We start from the raw sequence: 18,597 nt of genomic DNA on the forward strand, positions 1-18,597 counted from the left end.
CCATGCTGTTCATCCTGAGATGGGCTGCTGTGGAGTGAGGCATGAACCCAGGAGTCAGCCACCCCTGTCTATCTTGTATGTTGCTGAGTCATTCAATGCTTGTCTAGGAATGTGTGTATGTTTGTATGTGTGTGTGTGTGTGTGTGTGTGTGTGTGTGCAAATATTATGTGTGCCAAATACTCACAGATTGAGTACATATGATTGTGGTTTGGAAGGGTCTGTTTCCTTTTTAATTTGGTTTAACATGGAACACAGAATTGACAGAAAGCCAAACAAACACCAATGTTTAACTGCTTGACTTCTGGACTAGCATCCAATTGATTAAAACAAAAGACAATATTGAATTAATGAACAATTGCAAACGTATTACTTTCCCTGTGTAGATGTTTGCTGTGATGGTCAGAAACCAGACTAGAAGTTGCGATTAGACCAGTTCACCACCGGGAACCTCTCATTAGGCACCAGGCCTGTGATGCTAGGTTGGTCGGGGGGATGAAGGCTACACTGTAGAACAAACACATCATCGTTGCAAGAAATAAGCTGTATTTTGTGTCTACTCATCTTACAGGATTTACTTTGGTGAAAGGTTGATCATCTGAGTGATAGTCAGCCCTCTTCTGGTCAGCTAGGTGAAATAAAATGTATGGCTTCTGACCACGAAATACAGAACATTTTGGGCCGAAAACTATTGGACATTGCGTGCTATATGAGTTGGTGTCAGTTTTTGATTTCGATTTTTTTCCCCCATTGGTATATATCAAAGGTAGACAGAGACCATACACTCAATCTCTTTAATGGTCAAATATAAAGAATGGCATCTTAAGAGGAAGGAATGTTAGAAGAATTGAGACATTTAGATTGAGGAAGTATTGCGGCCACCAGCTACTCTGGTTCACTCTCAGCTGTTGTTCTTCCTCATCAAGCTGTCACTACACCATCAGTTTCACTGTGGACACAATGATACCGACTGAACATGGTCTGTGGCCGCTTTTGGGAAGATATTTTCATGTTTTAACGGAAGTAACTGACCACAGCCTCATCACAAAATAAAAATTGAAAGTGTAATTTAAACCATGAGATATAAGAATGATGATGACCAAGTCATTGAGTATCAGTTATTTTTAGTCTTTATGTCACACCAAAGACCTCAGAAGCCACACTATGTGACTACTTGTTTAAATTCCTCAACCCCTTTTTTTAGGTGTGAATGTCTGTTACATGTGTGAACATGTGTGTAGGCATATGTTAGAATTTCCACTGAGTGTATGAGAGAAAGAATGTAAGATGTGTGTGTGTGTTTGTGTGTATTTGCTTTGGGTTTTTCCAAGATTTTATTGATAGAGAAAGGATCAAAAAACAGAAGAGGTTACTAACCAAAGGGACTTCTGTTTTTATCAGAAAACATGCAAGATTCTCTCACAAACTAGTGTGTGAACTACATGAAAAACAATAGTGTTGTGTCTGTTAGAACTTGAACATATCATTAGCAGGTACAATATTAGTTACATTACTCCCAAGTCCAATTCCGACTCTTTTGGTAGATAGAAAAAGAAAAATTGGGTTTGCAGTACTGGGCATAAATAAGGTTTCGATATCAGATTAGGATGGCAGTCAGGTGGCACCCTCTACTGTCTGGTTTATTGTGTTACATCAGAATTGTCAGCATTGATCTGTGTGTTGAGGTGGGTGTCTCTAGGGTCCTAGGGTGGTCCTTTGCACAGACTCAGTTGCTGCCCTGGCCTGGTCATGTTAGTGATTTTATGTTGGCTCTGTAAAGATTGGAATACCTCGGGAGCAGAGTGAACTTTTTGTGTTCTAATTGCGGGAGTGGAGAAAAGTGAGTATGGCTGAATAGATTTATGTAGTAGGGGGAGAAGCCACCTCCCGGAAATGAGTCTCTGCAGGTTGGGATGTCTGCATTACAAGGCCTCTGATTGGGGAATTGTGTTTGTAGGGAGGGGGCTGGTTGGAGAAATATGTTTGTGGGGGAGTGGAGTGGGGAAGCATATAAATGGACACTGTGAGATGTGGGATATTGGAATGCGTGCAATATGTCTTGATTGCATTGCAGGTGTTTGCAGAGAGGAGAGGAGGTTTTCTGGGGTGGCTGAGCTGCATTACGTATTCACCAACTGCGGGAACGTGAAAACGGTTTCAAGGAAACTCATCCACTTCCCTTATTTTAACTTGGCTCTACCAGTGGGTGGCAGTAGTCAGCTAACTGCGCCTAACTTAACAGAGAACTAAAGAGTAAGAAAAACAAGCCACTCGTACTACTAGTGCAAGGGGCGACGACGCAGAAGAAAGGTATTACATTACACATTTATATATCCGTTTTGGGGATCTCTATATTGGATTGTTTTAGTTAATGGACTTATAAACTCAGTTATATGTTTAACGATAGAAAAGCCTTGTCTTCTATAGCGAATCAAGGAATTATTTGTGCCACATGAAAATGGCTCTTATCTAGCCTAGCTAGCTAGGCTAGCTACTAAACTTAACGAGCTTATGTTAGTTAGATAATAAGGAGAAGTAGGACCAGCTAAGCGTTTATTTTACTGTTTGAGACGATTTAGTCAATGTTTTATCTTGAGGCTATATCGTAATGTGAAAAGATATAGCTAACCGTAGCCTATAATAACCCGCTGAGTCCACAGAGAGGTGTAAAAGTTGGCTAGGCCGCCGTTCTATACAATATGCTTTACGTTAGCTATCTACATACTTTAGCAATCATATTTGGAGCTAATTGTGGCTGTCTAATTTAATGGTGGTTGTTTGGTTATGTAGGCCATGGCTCGCGGGCAGCAAAAGATTCAATCCCAGCAGAAGGCTGCCAAGAAGGCAGCCGACAAGAAGAAAGGACAGGCCGCCGACCAAAAGATTGCAGCCAAGGCTGCGCTTGTGCACTCCTGCCCAGTGTGCCGGGTGAGTTTGCTGAGCTTGTATTTTACATTTAGGACCAGTCCCTGAATGTGCGTGTCCAAGTCCCACCCTTGTCTTGATAACGTTAGATGACTCATGGCTAACCTCCTTTACTTATGATTGCTGCTTTGTTGACCTTCAACTGTTCCCCATTTAAGGACTGTTCTGAAATTTGTTAGTGGAATATACAGTTACCTTTGTGTTCTACCCATAATTACAACTGGAATAACTCTGTTAAACAAAATTAGTAAATTTGAACTATGTAAGGTGGTCAGAGTGTAGTGTATCAGTTAACTGTGTTAACATACTCCCTATTTTTCTTAATTTAGACACAAATGCCTGACCCTAAGACATTCAAGCAGCACTTTGAGAGCAAGCACCCCAAGTCTCCCATGCCCCCAGAGCTGGTTGATGTCCAGGCTTAGATGTCCTGGAGCTGGCACAGGAAGGGTAAGCTGGACCTGGAAGTCTCATGTATGTTCCTATTAAAACAGTACTATTAACATAGGCAGTATTTCAATGTTCTTTAGGTGTTAAGATCCTTCTCTTTCCTGTTTTGTCAGAGATTCGATGGATGAGGAAAGAGCAGATGGAAGTCGAAGGAGGAGTACAGGGATTAATGGTCATGGGGGGTGGTGGTGGTGGTGGGGGGGGGGGCTTAGGAATACTCGGGTAACATTGACCTGAAAGGGGGCGGGCACCAGCACCCGTTTTTGTATTTATTTTGTGTACATTTGGCCCCTTTAGAAAGATATCCCACTATAAGGTGTACAGTTCTTACCCACTGAGCACTGATCGTCCTGATGTAACGTCAATATAAGGACCTTATTTACTGGTCATTTGCTCAGTTGGAATTGTTAGAATGTCCCTTTATTTTACACCTTAAACTGCACCTCATGCCAATTTTTGTACACCTCTCACATACTCTTGTGCAAAATATTGATAATTTTACGTTTTTGAGAATGTGATGCCAGTGTGGAGGATACTGTATTTGTAGTCCAGGGACCGTCTTAACTGGTATACTTGAGTCATCAAATCATTCAAATTTGGCCTGATACCTAGTATACTTTAATTTAAAAAAACAAAGTGAATGACTAAATTCCAGGGTCCACACTGATGCAATGTTATGGTATTCTGCATGTTACCCTTTCTAATAAATTGAGCCGTATATAAAAACGAAGACATTCCGTGGCCTATATTTAGATGTAAACCGACAGAGCTGTTTCTTAGGGAGACAGCTATGGTTATGGCAAGTAACTGAACACCTTAATGAGAACCAATTACTAATGCAAGCCAATCTACTGGTCTGGTATTTACACACGCGAACACTTGTTTTAAAATACTGATTATTTACGACAAGTCTGTTCACATACCACCTGACACTTCTGATCTTTCAGTGGAAGTGTGTATGTTCGCTTTCTGTCACATATGCATCAATACGAGCCGTTGATCCCATGCAGAAGACTGCGGTACATGGTGGATTTTCACAGCAATGTGAAGGCACTACGGTCAGCTCTCCTGAAATCTGCTCACTAAGGCAGACCAACTGTCAGTCCCTGTGTACATAAGTGACTACAAAGATTAGATTTTTCATTGCTACGAACTTGTACTGGTTGAACCTGTAATTAAAGAAATCTAGAACATCTTTTGGGAGTATTTCCTGTGTGTGTGTGTGTGTGTGTGTGTGTGTGTGTGTGTGTGTGTGTGTGTGTGTGTGTGTCCGTGTGTTTCCGTGTGTTTCCATACCAGCAAAAGGGTCTAAGTCCTCCACTAAAACCTATACACAACACCTGAATAAAGTTGTTGAACCAGACAATCCATTGAGAGACTGTTAGTTGACCAGTGGACAATGTATACATTAAGGTATATGTCAAGAAGATGGCTGACCAACTAATTAATGAACATGTGAATCAATTTTTCCCCCCACCCCTAGTAAATATGTCTTACTGTAATATGATTGTCACAAGAGGGTAACGAGAGCAGACTTTTTGTTAGGGCTCACACAAATCAACCCTAACTTTTGTTTAATTATGATGGTAAAATATTGTGGGAACAGGTTTTGTAGATAGGAACAATGTAGATATAGCTGTCTACTTTTCATTTAACGTTGATAATATAGTTCGGGAACATATTGTTTATTGAATTACAATATCCATAGATCAAAGGCCATTCACATAAGAACAGGTCTATACTGTAGAATATTCTAGAAATACACAATGGTTAACAGTGTGGGGTAAATGAAATCACAGGCACCCGCAGGTTTTGACAACCATGTTGCGGTGCTTCTTGAGGATGACATTGTTGTTGTCGTCGTAGAAGAGCACGGAGATGGGGCTGAGCTTGGTGGGGGCGCAGCATGCCTTAGGGACCTCCTCTGGTTTCAGGAGATGAACCTGACAGGATACACACACAAGGACAATACAAAAAAGAAAACTCAATTATGATAACTGTCAAAATATCTCTGTGCAACCATATATGTAATGCTAAACTAGCACTCACCATAACATCGTTAGCAAAAGTTTTGATAATACAATATTTCCCATGTGTCAATACTTGATTACCAGAAGTACAACTGAGTGGGAAGAATAATGAGGATGAAGTTGTATGTACTGACCACTAGTTGTATCATGGCATGGTTTGTGGCATTCATGCAGGAGCCCAGAGGGTAAATGCATTCTCCATCACAGTAGAAGGCAGAGTAACCCGTTGGAGCCAGCACCCAGTCCTATGAGAGGGGACACACTCAGACTTCTGTGTAGTTTTGAACCCCCCTGTTCCCTCTTAAGCCCAAATATCAGCCATTAGACCAACATAATCCACTAGAGCAGTGGTCTTCAACCCTACAAATGCAATGGCAACATCTGACATAGGCTAGTCCTCAGTGAATTAACGTTAGTTGAAGTTGACAGCAACTTGCCTTCCACCCCAAGTCACTGAAGCTGACATTCAGCTCATGTCTCTTGCACGCTTGGCGACCACTGTTGGCTTGACTGTGATCTGAGAGGATGGCAAACAAAAGCTCAATGTTTGGAACAGGAAGGATATTCCAAGATGACATTTTGGACTAAAATGTTGGACTAAAATGTACAGCCTGATTTGGAATGTGTTGTCTATTTGAACGTAGCTTACCGTGAATAGGGGGTACTGGCAGATCGTATTTGGTTTTCTTCCTGCGGGGGTTGGGTCTAAGGGCACGAGGAGGGCGACAGGGTGCCTGGCTCGCCCGGAAAAATGTCACCATGAAGGGTTGTTTGGCACGAGGCCCCCTACGACCCACCAGCCCCACCCATCCAGCAGATAGAGACCGGTCTGACAGAAAGATAAGATATGAAAAGAGGAAGAAAGGCAAAGAGGAGAAAAAAGACAGTTATGTGGGGAGAATTAGTTAGAGAGAGTAGACAGGGTGTTAGCGAATACTGTATGTTACCAATATTTGACAGGATATGTACTCTTTGCCACAAGGGGGCACCAAACCACTTCCTTGTTATGACCCTATCAGTTTGGTGCTACAACCAAAGCGTCACATAGATATAACAGTTATGATGTGTCTCCTCCTACCCTCCTCTGTCTCCACATACAGCCGTATGCCCAGGTTGCTACGTGGGTGGAGGAGCCAGCGGTTGCTGGCTGAGGTGACATCGAAGGCCAGCCAACCTTCCTGGCCCGCAGGCACAGACTGCATATCCAGCAGCACCAGTTCTGGCTCTCTGAGCACGAGAAGAGAGACGGGGGTACAACAAAGGGATAAAGTAAGACACTCATAACTGGGCACACAGAGAACAAGACTGGGCTTATATACCAATTCGATGTTCTATTCGAATTTTAAAGTATGGTGAATGTGTGCGTGTGTACCTGTTTTTGGTCTTGCGTGTGATCTCGTACACGGAGATGTGCAGAGTGCGGTTAGCCCTCTGGCCCACTGTTAGGGTCTTATAGATGCGAAACTCTGCCGCCGTCACCGTCTCCCCCTGTGGGAGGGGCGTCAGGTCGAAACGGAACTCCTTCCAATACGGCCGAGGCTGCAGGAGGTCACGCTCCTGTTCCACTGGGGGGAGGGGGTCAGAGAGAGAGAGAGAAGAAAGAGAGACATTTATTTGTTATTGAAAGATCAAAGTCAATCACATTTCCACTTTTGACCAAATAAAAGCCTTGAATTTGAATCATCAAGTGAGTTCACATTGCAGTGCCTCGATGCCTTAAACCAGTGGTCTTACATTTACATTTAGTCATTTAGCAGACGCTCTTATCCAGAGCGACTTACAGTAAGTACAGGGACATTCCCCCCGAGGCAAGTAGGGTGAAGTGCCTTTTGCCCAAGGACACAACGTCATTTGGCACGGCCAGGAATCGAACTGGCACCCTTCAGATTACTAGCCCGATTCCCTAACCGCTCAGCCACCTGACTCCCTCCCTGTCTTCATCCCTGATCCTCAAGGCCCACTGTCCTGTATGTTTTCGATTTCTCCCTGCTCCAACACACCTGATTCAAATATATTGGCCGTTAGGAAGCTCAGCAGAAACCTGATAACAACCATTCATTTGAATCAGGTGTGCTGGAGCAGGGAGCCATCGAAATGTAAAACATACAGCACAGTGGGTCTTGAGGATCAGGGCTGAAGACTACTGCCTTAAACAACCCCAAGTGCACACGTACTTTCACACACACCCCATCAGTCCAGCCTACTCAAGGACATGCTTTTGGCCCAGCTGTGTGTTGCCAACATGGGACACAGCTGGGAAGAATTACAGGCCCAACTGAAAAAGAAGAGAAATGGTGGAATAAGATGAAAATACTGCCGTGTGGACCGGGTCTAAAAATATACCCCCAAGCTGTGATTAGTGGTGTGTGTGTAGCAGATGCTGTGGTCCAAGGCTGTTAGCGTCTCTAATTAGTGCAGGCTACGTTACAGGACCTAACGTGGGTGTTACACAGTACTGCTTGGCTCCACCAGAACACACGCTATACTCTTGCTAAGCACGCCTGTGTGTGCCTGCAAAATAGTAAGTGTGTACATATGTCTGTGTGTGAGTGAGTGAGAGATAAAGAGTCTTACATCTTTATTTGGTTTCTGTCTTCATATACTCGACTCTCTTGCCGTCTCTCTTTTGAAATGTACTTTTAAAGTATCCCAACACTGTACTCCTGTTTTTATGATTTCCTCCAAACTTCTGTGTTTGCATAGTAAACTTCTCCCGTTCTTACCTTTGGCCTTTCTTTTTGGTGTCACTCATCTCTAAGTCCTCCCATCTCCTCCACACCTCCCTACTTTTTTCTCTCTCCCCTCCAGCTATTAACCCATTCATAAGGCAGATTTTACATTAAAAAGCAAACAATTTGTACGTGTCGTACAAATTGTCGTGAAATAAAGAATTAGCAATTGTCCTTATTGTACAAACAAACACAAGGGACTTAATGAGAAAAAAAGAAGTTGAAAATGTTCCCACGGTTTGTGGGAAGGTGGAGAAAGGAAGCGCATGAGAAGAGGATGTTTGATTTAGATGCCTGGACAGATAAACATCAGCAGGACTGCTGTCTGGGGTGGGGCAGGAGACACAGGAAGAAGCCGTAACAAGATAACCAGACTATCTTTGTGAGTCAACCCAGCTCCACGTCTGGGTCTGAGCTAGATCAAAAATCAACGCATCCTGTATCTCAGTGGTTCTCAACCCTGGTCCTAAAGTACCCCCTGTCCGGCATGTTTTAGATGTTTCCCTGCTCCAACACACCTGATTTAAATGAATGGGTCGTTATCTAGTTATGCACAAGCCTGCTAATGACCATTCATTTAAATCAGGTGTGTTGGAACATGGAAATATCTAAAATATGCAGGACAGGGGGTACTTGAGGACCAGGGTTGAGAACCACTGCTGTATCTCACCCAAAGCCTCAGTCAGACAGCCAGTACAGTTGCTTCTTTTTACCGACCAGAGCATGTTCCCTCCCTCCCCTCACCTCACCCCAGCCCATCCTCCCTCGGTCACTCACCCACATTGACGAAGCTCATGACGGTGTCTGCCTCGCTGACCACCGTCCCCAGCGGCGCCGTGTGCGTGCTGAGGGTGGGCAGCACTGGGTGACCGCCGTGGCCCCCCAGCCCGTCCGCCTCCCCTAGTCCGTTCCCTCCCTCCTCGCCCTCAGCCGACACGGCGTGGTACAGGTCCAGCATGAAGAGCGGGGCAGAGGACGGCGGGCGGAGCGGGGGGTGAGGCCGGGGCCGTCCAGGGAGCCCCAGGATGGAGAGGATCTCCTTCTGCATCTCTTTCTTCTCTTTCCCGCTAAGGCGGCGGAAGCTGGACTGTACCACGGCCTGGGTCTGCTGGGCCCACAGACACAGCAGGAGAGGAGCCAGGAGCAGGGACAGGCGGAGGGCAGGGAGACCAAACCCTGGGCTAGACCCAGGGCTGCAACTGGGCCTGGGGATCCTAGCAGGCAGCTGGTCCCTGGGTCTGGAGGTGAGGTTTATACCTACACAGCTCTGTGCTCCTCTTCTGCTCCACAGACAAGAGCGATGGTGGAGTGTTCTGGAATGTTCCCTGTGTTCTTCCCTACAGTTCTGGCTGGGGTCCGAGGTCTCCATGGTGGCAGACCTGTAGCAGTGGTCTTCTATTCTCTCTGTCCACGGTTTTTCTACTGTTGTCTATTGTCTGTGCTGTATCTACAGTACTGACTCTACTCTTCCTGAGTACTGAGGGTTTTTCTGCCACCACAAATCTTTACAGAGCTTCCGACCAGTAGCAAGTTGATACAAGGAACCGTGGTGTCATTCACAAGTCTGACTGGCCATCAACTCTATGTACAAGACTACTGCTCTCTGTGTGTCACCAAGACATCAACACACCAATGCACACACAAAAACCCACCCAGGTACAGTACACACATCTGCGACTTGCGCGTGTTGTTTGGATGAAATGTAGACAGATGGAGACGTGTTTACTCTTTTCCCTCCCCCTGTTTATCTCTTTTCCTTTCCCCTCTCCTCCTCCTGAATCCCTAATAGAGGGGTTTCTAGCTTTCCTACTGTGTAAAGACTCTACTTATATCATACCATGACAGAGAACAATGTAATTACAAGCCTTCGGATGGCAGTGATGTATTTCAATATAAATAAACAAGAACCAACAACCCCTTTGAAGGAGTCCGTTTGGTGGAGGATGACGGAAGAGCAGGTGCGAGCCCAGATGTGTCGCAGACTGAAATTTGAGCTGAAAACTATATTACCTGACTGGATTAAATGAAGAAGAATCAGGTCAACCTGATGAGCTTCCAAGTGTTACAAGAGAGTAACACTTCTGATCCTACAAGGAGAGTTGAAGGCATAAACATAATTTTTATCCTCATGTAGTTCTTTCCTTCTTACATCCAAGATCGCTCAGCTTAACCTCTGTGTTTCTTCTTAATTTAACACATGCATTCCTTAAAACATTTGTAGTTTGTAGACTGTTGTAATCCTTCAAGATAAATCCTTGTCTGAGTTTTCCAGACCAGGTTGGTGTTTACTATCACACGGATTCTCTCCTTCACGGCCAGTGAGCTCGGGTCTTATACTGTGGCGTTCCCTCTGTAGGCTCCTCGTCTAAGTAGTAGTTTAACTGTGTCTAAGCTGTCTATCATCAAGAAGCAGAGCTGCAGAACGCCTCCTCCCATCGCTCGCTCACCCCTCTCCTCCCATCGCTCGCTCACCCCTCTCCTCCCATCGCTCTCTCACCCCTCTCCTCCCATTTCTCTCTGCCCACATCCTCTCCCAGTGGACTCATTTTCTCCTTCCTCCCCCCACTCCCTCTCCTCTATCATTTCATCAAGTCATGACTACTTCCCTTCATGGCTAAATACCACAGAATCCATCTGAGTTTGGTGTAAGGGACATTACGATGCCATGTAAATCTGGATGATATTTACACTCTGTAAACAAAAACATACACCTTGACCAAACGCCCCAAGTGTTGAAAGCAAGTGTGTTGTGAGTGACTGTGTTGCTACAACTACTGAATGAAGTCTCTGAAACCAGACTTGTGTATGTAAGACAAGGTTTCTACGACTTGGGAACCACAAGAAGCCGCTGACCTGACATCTCAGCGACATCCTCTACACAACTCCACTCACCGCGGCCCCATCCTCCACAGTCGGAAACAAGATGAAGCGTCACAAATTGCCCCCCAAATATTTGACGATTTTATAGACTTTTGTGTCCTTTTGAAAATACTTTTTTGTGTGTTTTTATGCCCATTTGTCATACTGTGTGGTGTGAGGAGTGTTGCAGTGAAGGGTGGAAGACATGAGAAAGAAATGACAGAACAGACTCAAATATAGTTGTGAGGCTCAACACTGTGCCAGCTTGTGTTTGTGTATGTTTGACTTCAAAGCACTCTGGGAGTTGCGGTCTCTAGGAAAGGCACGAATGTGAAGACTGACCAAACCACTAGGACTACCATTTTGTCCTGGGTCAGAGAAACTGAGATGCCAGGACTTCAAATGTTGGCCCTTTTTTGTTTTTTCTTTCTCCAGCGTTGAGGGATTCTGGGCAGAAGGGGGAGATGGAAAGGAGCAGTGAGGTATGAGAGTGATGAAGTGAAGAAATGAGAGGTGGTGAGAACCAACAGTCAGAGGATGAACAGAGTAAGGAGGGAGAGGAGGTTGGAAGTGCGATGGATTTTTGTGTGTAAACACAAACACACAGCTGCATAGGAACCCAACCCCATCCGCTGTCGTAGAACCACTGTAAACAGGGCAAATATCTCTCTCTCTACCTCCATCCTTCTTTTTCCATCCCTCTATCCATCCATATCAGATATAGTGGGTGTGTCTTTATCTCAGGAGAAGGTCATTCTCCTCTAACCACTAATTACACTGACATTCCGTTCCACACTAGGAAACAAACATATACAGCACATATGCACGCATACACACACCCAAAAAACCATTGAGACCTTTTTTTTTTTTTTACTGCAAGCATATTTTAATACAAAACGAGAACAAAAAAGGTTTTATAATCTTAGTTTTTTTCTTTTACACATTTGACTTTTCCTACACACCCTCCAGTTACTCTGTCCATCACACTGAGAATACCACAGCATCGAAAGGTGCTTCGTCTCCTGAACCCAGAGTACACCCTCTAAGAGACAATAAATAAATAAAAATCACCTTAGGATGTCTTTTCATTTCATTTTTGTTTTCATATAACTTCATCTCTCGTATATAGATACCCAGGAGCTAACCAGCCCCTGGTTAAGGATTGGACAGTTCAAATACCAGGAGGGATGCCATATAGGGATTAGGAGAGAAAGGCCTCTCATTGGCCCCTAAATTTACCTGTCATCCATATTTTTTGTGTTTGCCTGTGTTTGAATGGCAGCCCTTTTGGTCATGATCTGGGAATTGTAGTCATTATCAAAAATGGCTGCCATTTTAATCAGTCATAATCCTATTGAGTTGGGTTATAGTCCGAGTAGAAACACAAAAACAAGATAGGAAGAAGAGGACATTTCAACATTTCCTTGGTACAAAAGATCTCAGGATTTCATTATCTTAATACTAATCATTCTCCAAGGTGATATGCTGTGATGCACTGAAAAATAAATATGTTTTCTTTAGCTAGAAAACAAAAAACAAAAACAAATACAACTGGATTATAAATTAACCATAAAACAAATGAAGACATTCAAACAAACGACATGTTTGCATACAGTGACAAGTCGGCGACCTCAGAAAACACACAACGACACACCTGCACAAATCAGCGAGCGCGTGTCGGGGTTGCTAAGGGCAACTCGGCTGGACAGAGGGCGTGAAGTGGGATTACAGCGGTACAGACTGTCAGTGTGCGCTGGTCGTCAATCTCTAATCTGGGTTAGGTACACTCTATGGATTGAGCGATGAGTCACATTGTCATATAGTGTCACATTTTTTGTTAGTTGTATTGGGCACCACCAATGTAAATTTTGGTGCCACTGCCAAATGAAACGAACAAAAGAACAACGGATTGTGACAAAACCAACCCTTATTCCCGACACACAAGCACACCTTCCAATGGCTGCGAGGACTTGGCCGTGTGTGTGTGTCCCCTGAGCCGGCTTGTGGTTAGGCATTCAGCTGTGAGAGCAGGAAGTGGTGTGTTTTCCCCTCCTACACACACCCGCTCCAGCCATGCTCAGTGCTCTGTGGTGTCTCTCTTTTTATCTCTCTCTTTCTCTCTCTCCCTCTCTCCAAAAGAGAAGAGACACGGTGGCAGTCATTGCATATTTTCTTTTCACCCGTGGTGAGGCACAGAACCCACAAGGCCACATCACCCACAGCTTCTTCTGAATGTCCCTTTACGGCATTTATTGTTTTTAGTCACTGTGGTGAAGTCCTTCCCTACTACCTGTGTGTTTGTGTGCGTGCGTGTGTGTGTCCATACTGTTTCTAAAGTAGTCTGCTCAGGATTTCCTACCAGATCAGAGTAAGAGCAGAAATGTCAAACACAAATAAGGCAGCGTCATGTTCCTCTGCTGGCTGGTTAGTCTGTTTGGTTCTCCGCAGGGTTCTAATTCTGAGGTTCCTCAATGTAAGGCAGTCTCTCGTACAACCCCTTGAGAACCTCGGAGGACGTTCCAGAACTCAGTCCCATTACGAAAGAAAACATGGTAGACTGGAAGGCAAACTGGGAACAGGGGTGATTTAAAGGGGTCAAGTTTGGTGCCTGACTGTCTTACCACACGCTCCTGCCCCCCCCACCCCCACCCCATATCACAGACTTGGGTCCCCTCCTCCATCTTCCCCTGTCAGTATTTTAGAGTGTGTACAGGGACAGAGAGAAAGAGTCATCTTTTCTACCTTCTATCCTATCTCTCTCTATTCCTTTAGCCCATAAGGTATTCTGTGTCCAAGCCCTATGGGTGGATGATAGGATCGCATGACCCTTTCAATAGTGCCAGTAGTCCATCTCCTCTGTACAATGTTAATGTGAGTGGGGAAAGTCTGTTCTACGAGTTCTCTCTCTCTCTTTCTCCATCCCGCATTCCTTTTCTCTCTCTTTGTGTGTGAGTCAACAAGGGGTCCAATGGAAGAAAGGAAGGATGGATGGGATGACAAACACATCTCTGTCTCCATCTCTACTTCCTGGCGGAGGAGGTGGAGCCTGGGTTTTTGGGGCTGGGGGCTTTCTTGGAGATAGTGGGGATCTTGGAGGGCTTGGCCGCTCCCCCTGGGCGCCTGGGCGTGTCCGAGGTGTCCGAGCACGCCGAGCGCGTCTCCATGAGCTCCGAGGCATCAGAGGCGTCGCTGCCACGCCGGCTGCTGGCACGGCTGCCCGCTCGGCTGGCGTGACCGCTGGCAGAGGAAGGCCCACGCTTGGGGTCTGGAGACGGAGAGAGAGAGAGGACAGAGGGGGGAGGGGAGAGGGGGAGGAGAGAGGGAGAGAGGGAGGGGGGAGGAGTGGAAGGGGATGGGGGAGGAGAATGGGAGGGCAGAAAAACAGCGATGAGTCCTACTTCAAATCAACCCCCACAGTGTGGAGGAACACAGTAACATGCTGAAGACAGTCTGAGACAACTGGGAAATGACGACTCATTCTGGTAAAAAAAAAAAGACGCAGATTAGACGCGGACATCAAACGAGATCATCAAACTTGAAGGCGTGTTCTCACCGCTGCGTCCAGGCTTGGCCGAGGCGGGCGTGGCTCCTCCGTTCTCCCCTGTCAGAGACCCTCGGCTAGAGTGGAAGGTGGGCCTTTTGAGCTTGGAGCCTGACACTGCCCCCTAGAGGAGGGAGGAGAGAAGTTCCAATACACAGCTAGCACAGGGGCTGAGACACACAGACAGCTAGCTACCCACTACACAACACAGACAGACAGCTATTGCTACACAATAATACAAACAACAACTAGCTACTCGCTACACATCACACAGACAGCTAGCTACTCATCGCACAACATGAAGCTTCCTCTGAGTTCATGTTGAGCATCTATCAACTGGTACATCCAACAATAAAAACCTCCATCATCTCTTATACCTGAGCTCGATGGATCATTGTTACAGACTATCTAGCTACATGTCTATTTGCTGTAGCATACGTTTACCCTTCCACTCAGAGAGGCAGTGTGTGTTTGACCACCGGCGAGTGTGTGCGTTAGTGCGTGAGCGGACCTGAGGGGTGGATGGGGTAGTGGGGTGGCGGGGTGGCAGAGCGGGGGGGTCAGTGTGTTACCTCATGCCCAGGGGTGATGTGACCGTGATCAGGGCAGGACTGGCACTTGGTTGGCGTTGGAGTTTTACTGTGTGCCAGCCAGGGCTTGGCATAGTCACGCGAGTGAGTGTGGGAGGACTGGGAAGGGGGGAAGGAGGGGGAGGAAAAAGGGCAGTGAGCGAAGAGCAAAGCAGCAAAAGATGAGAAGAAGAGAGGGAAGGGAAGGGAGGAAGCAGGGGGGAGGGAAATGAGGGAATCAAATGTAGTGCAGTGTGTTATAGTGCAAGAGTGGATGGATTTAAAGGAAGGAAGGAGGGAGGGAGCATGTTTTGAAACAGGAGGTGGATAGAGAGATTGGGGGAGACAATAGAAGAATAGAAGGACGAAGACAAAAACAACAAATCTCACAGTTAAGGACGTGGTGATTTTGGACATGCAGAAACAGAAGGATATGACATCATTGATCATGTGACACTGACACAAAAACAATCACAGTACAACATCACTTGAGTAACACAGACAAATCACTTACAATGACGACAACAATAACCACCACAACAACAAACAGATGAAAATGGGGGTTCTGGCAAGATGTTTTTATGTGTACGCCCCTGTGTGCCCATGTACTATTTATATGTGCATGTGTCCAGGTGTGTGTGTGGACCTCGAGTGGAGACCTCAAACTTATGGGTGTCGTCTAGGTGTAATAAACAATCCACAATTCCTGGAATCCGCCCTTTCTCTTAGAAAACCCACATTGGTCCTGCTTGAGAATGTGGAACAGCCTGGAGGCGGACACTCACCCTGGAGGAGGCGGAGGCGGTGGGCGTGGCCGGAGCAGAGGGCAGCGAGGCGCAGCTGTGGGCACTGTGCGAGGCCGAGGAGGAGGAGCGTGTGGGCGAGGCGGTGCGGGAGCCCGGTTTGGAGCGCCGGCCGCGCGAGCGGAACGCTGCAAGGCCCTGCGACGCCCCCTCTGGCAGGATGAACTTCTCCCTCAGCTCCAGGTTCGTTCGACCCCGTGCTGGAGGGATGGAGGAGAGGAGAGGGGAGAGAGGAGAATAGAGGAGAAGAGAGAGAGAGAGCGATTCAGGAAGAAAGAATATAGAGGGGAGGGGGACAAAAAGAGGAGACACAAATGCGTCAGTTCCCCTTATCATGGCTGTCTGGGGGGTTGAGGCGGCGAACAGAACGAGGCAGCGAGTCAGTGCTTCCCTGGGCCTCTGCCCTCAAGCCTGGGACTAATGCATCAAGAGGCAGTGTTGTCCGAGTCACAGTGCTGTGTGAGGTATGGGTTGTGTTGGGTTGGTCTGGGTAAGTGCACTTGTGTTGGTGACATTACTAGTAATGGGAACAGGGAGAGAGGGGGTGTGACAGGGCAGCCTAAAAGGCTAGGGGGTGGACCAGGTAGAAGTTAAACCATTCAAACTGACCCCAGGATCAGTTTGGTCTGCCATGGTTGTTTTCTCAGCTTGGGAGAGTGAGACAAGCAAAAATGACCTTGGGCTTAACGGTGGACACCATCAAGACGGCAAGGTCAGTGTAGCCAAACTAGCAATAATACTGCTGTAGCACATCAAATAATACTGTTACAACAGTAAATTACACTGTTATAACAGTAGTCAAAAGAACATAAGTTGTTGGTAGAACAAGCTGTATTATTAGCCAGAGTTTGGCTTCACTCTCTTTGATTTTCATGAGTTTTTTGTTTGTTTGTTCATTTGACCAGTTGTTAGTTGACTGAGGACCAGTGTCAGTAGTGTGTATGTGGGACATGCCTGGGTATGCTAGTGTGTGTGTGGGGGATGGGGGGGCACTGGATATATGGATACCTTAAAGCATTTGTTACGTAAGATACAGCAGCCCCAGGCAGCACACAACACACAGCCCATAGAAGCTAGCCACACAGGAAGAGAAGGAGGGGGAGGAAGAGAGAGACAGAGAGAGAGAAGGACAAGAGGGCTGCATAGCTAGCAGCGTCAGCAGCAGTGCACTGTGGGCCGTGGTCAGTAGCCACACCCCCTCCCCCACGGTCATTGCCCTAGCAACAGAACAGCAGTCAAAGGCCAGTCAAATAAATGGGTGCACCCTGCAATTAGGTCCCCCCGCCAGCCAGGTGCACCCTGTAATTCCCTCCCCGCCAGCCGTCCCATGAAGCCTTATTAGAAACCCAGGCTGGCCACACCCCTGGTCCTGGATGCCCTCGACAGCCGATTGGACTCGCCCTGCTACGGCGGCCATCTTGAGTCCACATGATAGACTACAGACTGTCTCAGTCTGAAAACCCTAAAAAGAATGCAGATGGTCTTTCTTTCTTTCTGTTCTGTCTTTCTTTCTTTCTTTCTCATTCATTCATTCATTCATTATAAATTATTTAATAATTTTTCTTACTTCCCTGAACTGATATGATTGTATGGGTGAAAACCTACATTCTTCTACACAGCTGTTACCAATCTACAGTAGTCTGTGTTGAATTTAGAGATTCCCTCAAAAGGTAGTGAGGAAGAAAGGATGCATCACTAGAGTATTGGATCAGGGCCCAAGACCAGGGCTGGTCAGGCTGTGACCTGGTGGAGAGCATGATGCAGACTGGCACACAGACAAGGGCAACACACAACCCTGGACCCACACACTGATACATAGACACAACGGCAGTGAGACAGCGAGGCTTATAGCTGGCTGGATGGATGAGTGGATGGAGAGAGTGAGGGAGATGGTGTTAGACAGTAAAGAGAGAGAGGACAGAGAGAGGGGGGTGTAGGTACCTCTGCAGCAGAAATAGCCAGGAGTGACCGTCACTGAGAGACACACAAGAGACAGCGTGAAATAATCGTGTGTTTGGTGAGATGGACAGACGCACACACACGCGCACACACATATTCCCCCCTCAAGCACACACATACACACAAGATACAGTATATACACTTAGGTGGAAAAAAAGACAGATATTCAGGGAATAAGAAAAAACAGGTAAAGTCCTCAAAGTTGACAAGCTAAGATACCAACACAATAAAAACCACTTTAACACATAGGTGTGTGCGTGCGCACACACACACACACACACAACCCAATAGTACAGAGTGTATATTCCTCCGGGGGCAGAGGAAAGGCAGGGTGCACATAGCCAGGACAGGTGGAAACGTTAGTGCTGAAACAGTCAGCAAGGCACAGTAACAAGCCCACACCAAAACCAAACCAAGAGCGGAGTGAGACAGAAACAAGCAGACGGGTGAAAGAGGGGAAGGAGAGCGAGAGAGAGAGAGAGCGAGAAACCCAACCTAGTATACGAGATGATATGGAGCTACTCGAGTCGGAGCGGAGGATCTTAAGTCCGGGATGTTGCACTGAGGAGAGAGAAAAGGAGATTGGGAAGAAGGGGGGGGGGAGAGGGAGGGAGGGAGAGAGAGAACTGAGGACCATGCACCATGCACTACTGCTCAGAGAGATGGAGAGCGTGAGGAGACAGGAGAGTGGCAGAGAAGGCCATGCATGTACAAGAGAACGTGTGGAGAGAGGG

General features: G+C 46.4%; 3 protein-coding genes across 3 annotated transcripts in view; 1 reads left to right on the top strand and 2 right to left on the bottom strand.

The window, feature by feature from the left end:
- Positions 1 to 2,237: 2,237 nt before the first annotated feature.
- On the top strand, positions 2,238 to 3,570 carry zgc:91910 (Zinc finger protein 706-like). Its single transcript, XM_067256487.1, has 4 exons — positions 2,238 to 2,308; positions 2,789 to 2,926; positions 3,253 to 3,373; positions 3,487 to 3,570. Exons 2-3 carry the CDS (start codon positions 2,792 to 2,794, stop codon positions 3,346 to 3,348), a joined length of 231 nt encoding a protein of 76 aa, XP_067112588.1. The 5' UTR covers positions 2,238 to 2,308; positions 2,789 to 2,791; the 3' UTR covers positions 3,349 to 3,373; positions 3,487 to 3,570.
- Positions 3,571 to 5,047: 1,477 nt separating this feature from the next.
- Positions 5,048 to 10,472, bottom strand: bmp8a (bone morphogenetic protein 8a). The gene is made up of 7 exons (XM_067255329.1): positions 8,910 to 10,472; positions 6,776 to 6,968; positions 6,482 to 6,630; positions 6,053 to 6,232; positions 5,841 to 5,920; positions 5,538 to 5,648; positions 5,048 to 5,316 (listed from the first exon to the last, which is right to left on the bottom strand). The coding sequence occupies exons 1-7, from the start codon at positions 9,499 to 9,501 to the stop codon at positions 5,167 to 5,169; spliced, it is 1,455 nt and encodes a 484-aa protein (XP_067111430.1). The 5' UTR covers positions 9,502 to 10,472; the 3' UTR covers positions 5,048 to 5,166.
- A 1,389-nt stretch (positions 10,473 to 11,861) lies between these two features.
- macf1a (microtubule actin crosslinking factor 1a) overlaps positions 11,862 to 18,597 on the bottom strand; it is a 132,528-nt gene continuing 125,792 nt past the window's right edge. Inside the window, 4 exon segments of the mRNA XM_067255330.1 lie at positions 11,862 to 14,256; positions 14,545 to 14,656; positions 15,105 to 15,221; positions 15,887 to 16,104. Of these exon segments, the coding sequence (XP_067111431.1) occupies positions 14,012 to 14,256; positions 14,545 to 14,656; positions 15,105 to 15,221; positions 15,887 to 16,104 (692 nt within the window). The 3' untranslated portion in view covers positions 11,862 to 14,011.

This window comes from Osmerus mordax, chromosome 18 (genome assembly GCF_038355195.1).
Source record: "Osmerus mordax isolate fOsmMor3 chromosome 18, fOsmMor3.pri, whole genome shotgun sequence".
Taxonomy (NCBI): Eukaryota; Metazoa; Chordata; class Actinopteri; order Osmeriformes; family Osmeridae; genus Osmerus; species Osmerus mordax.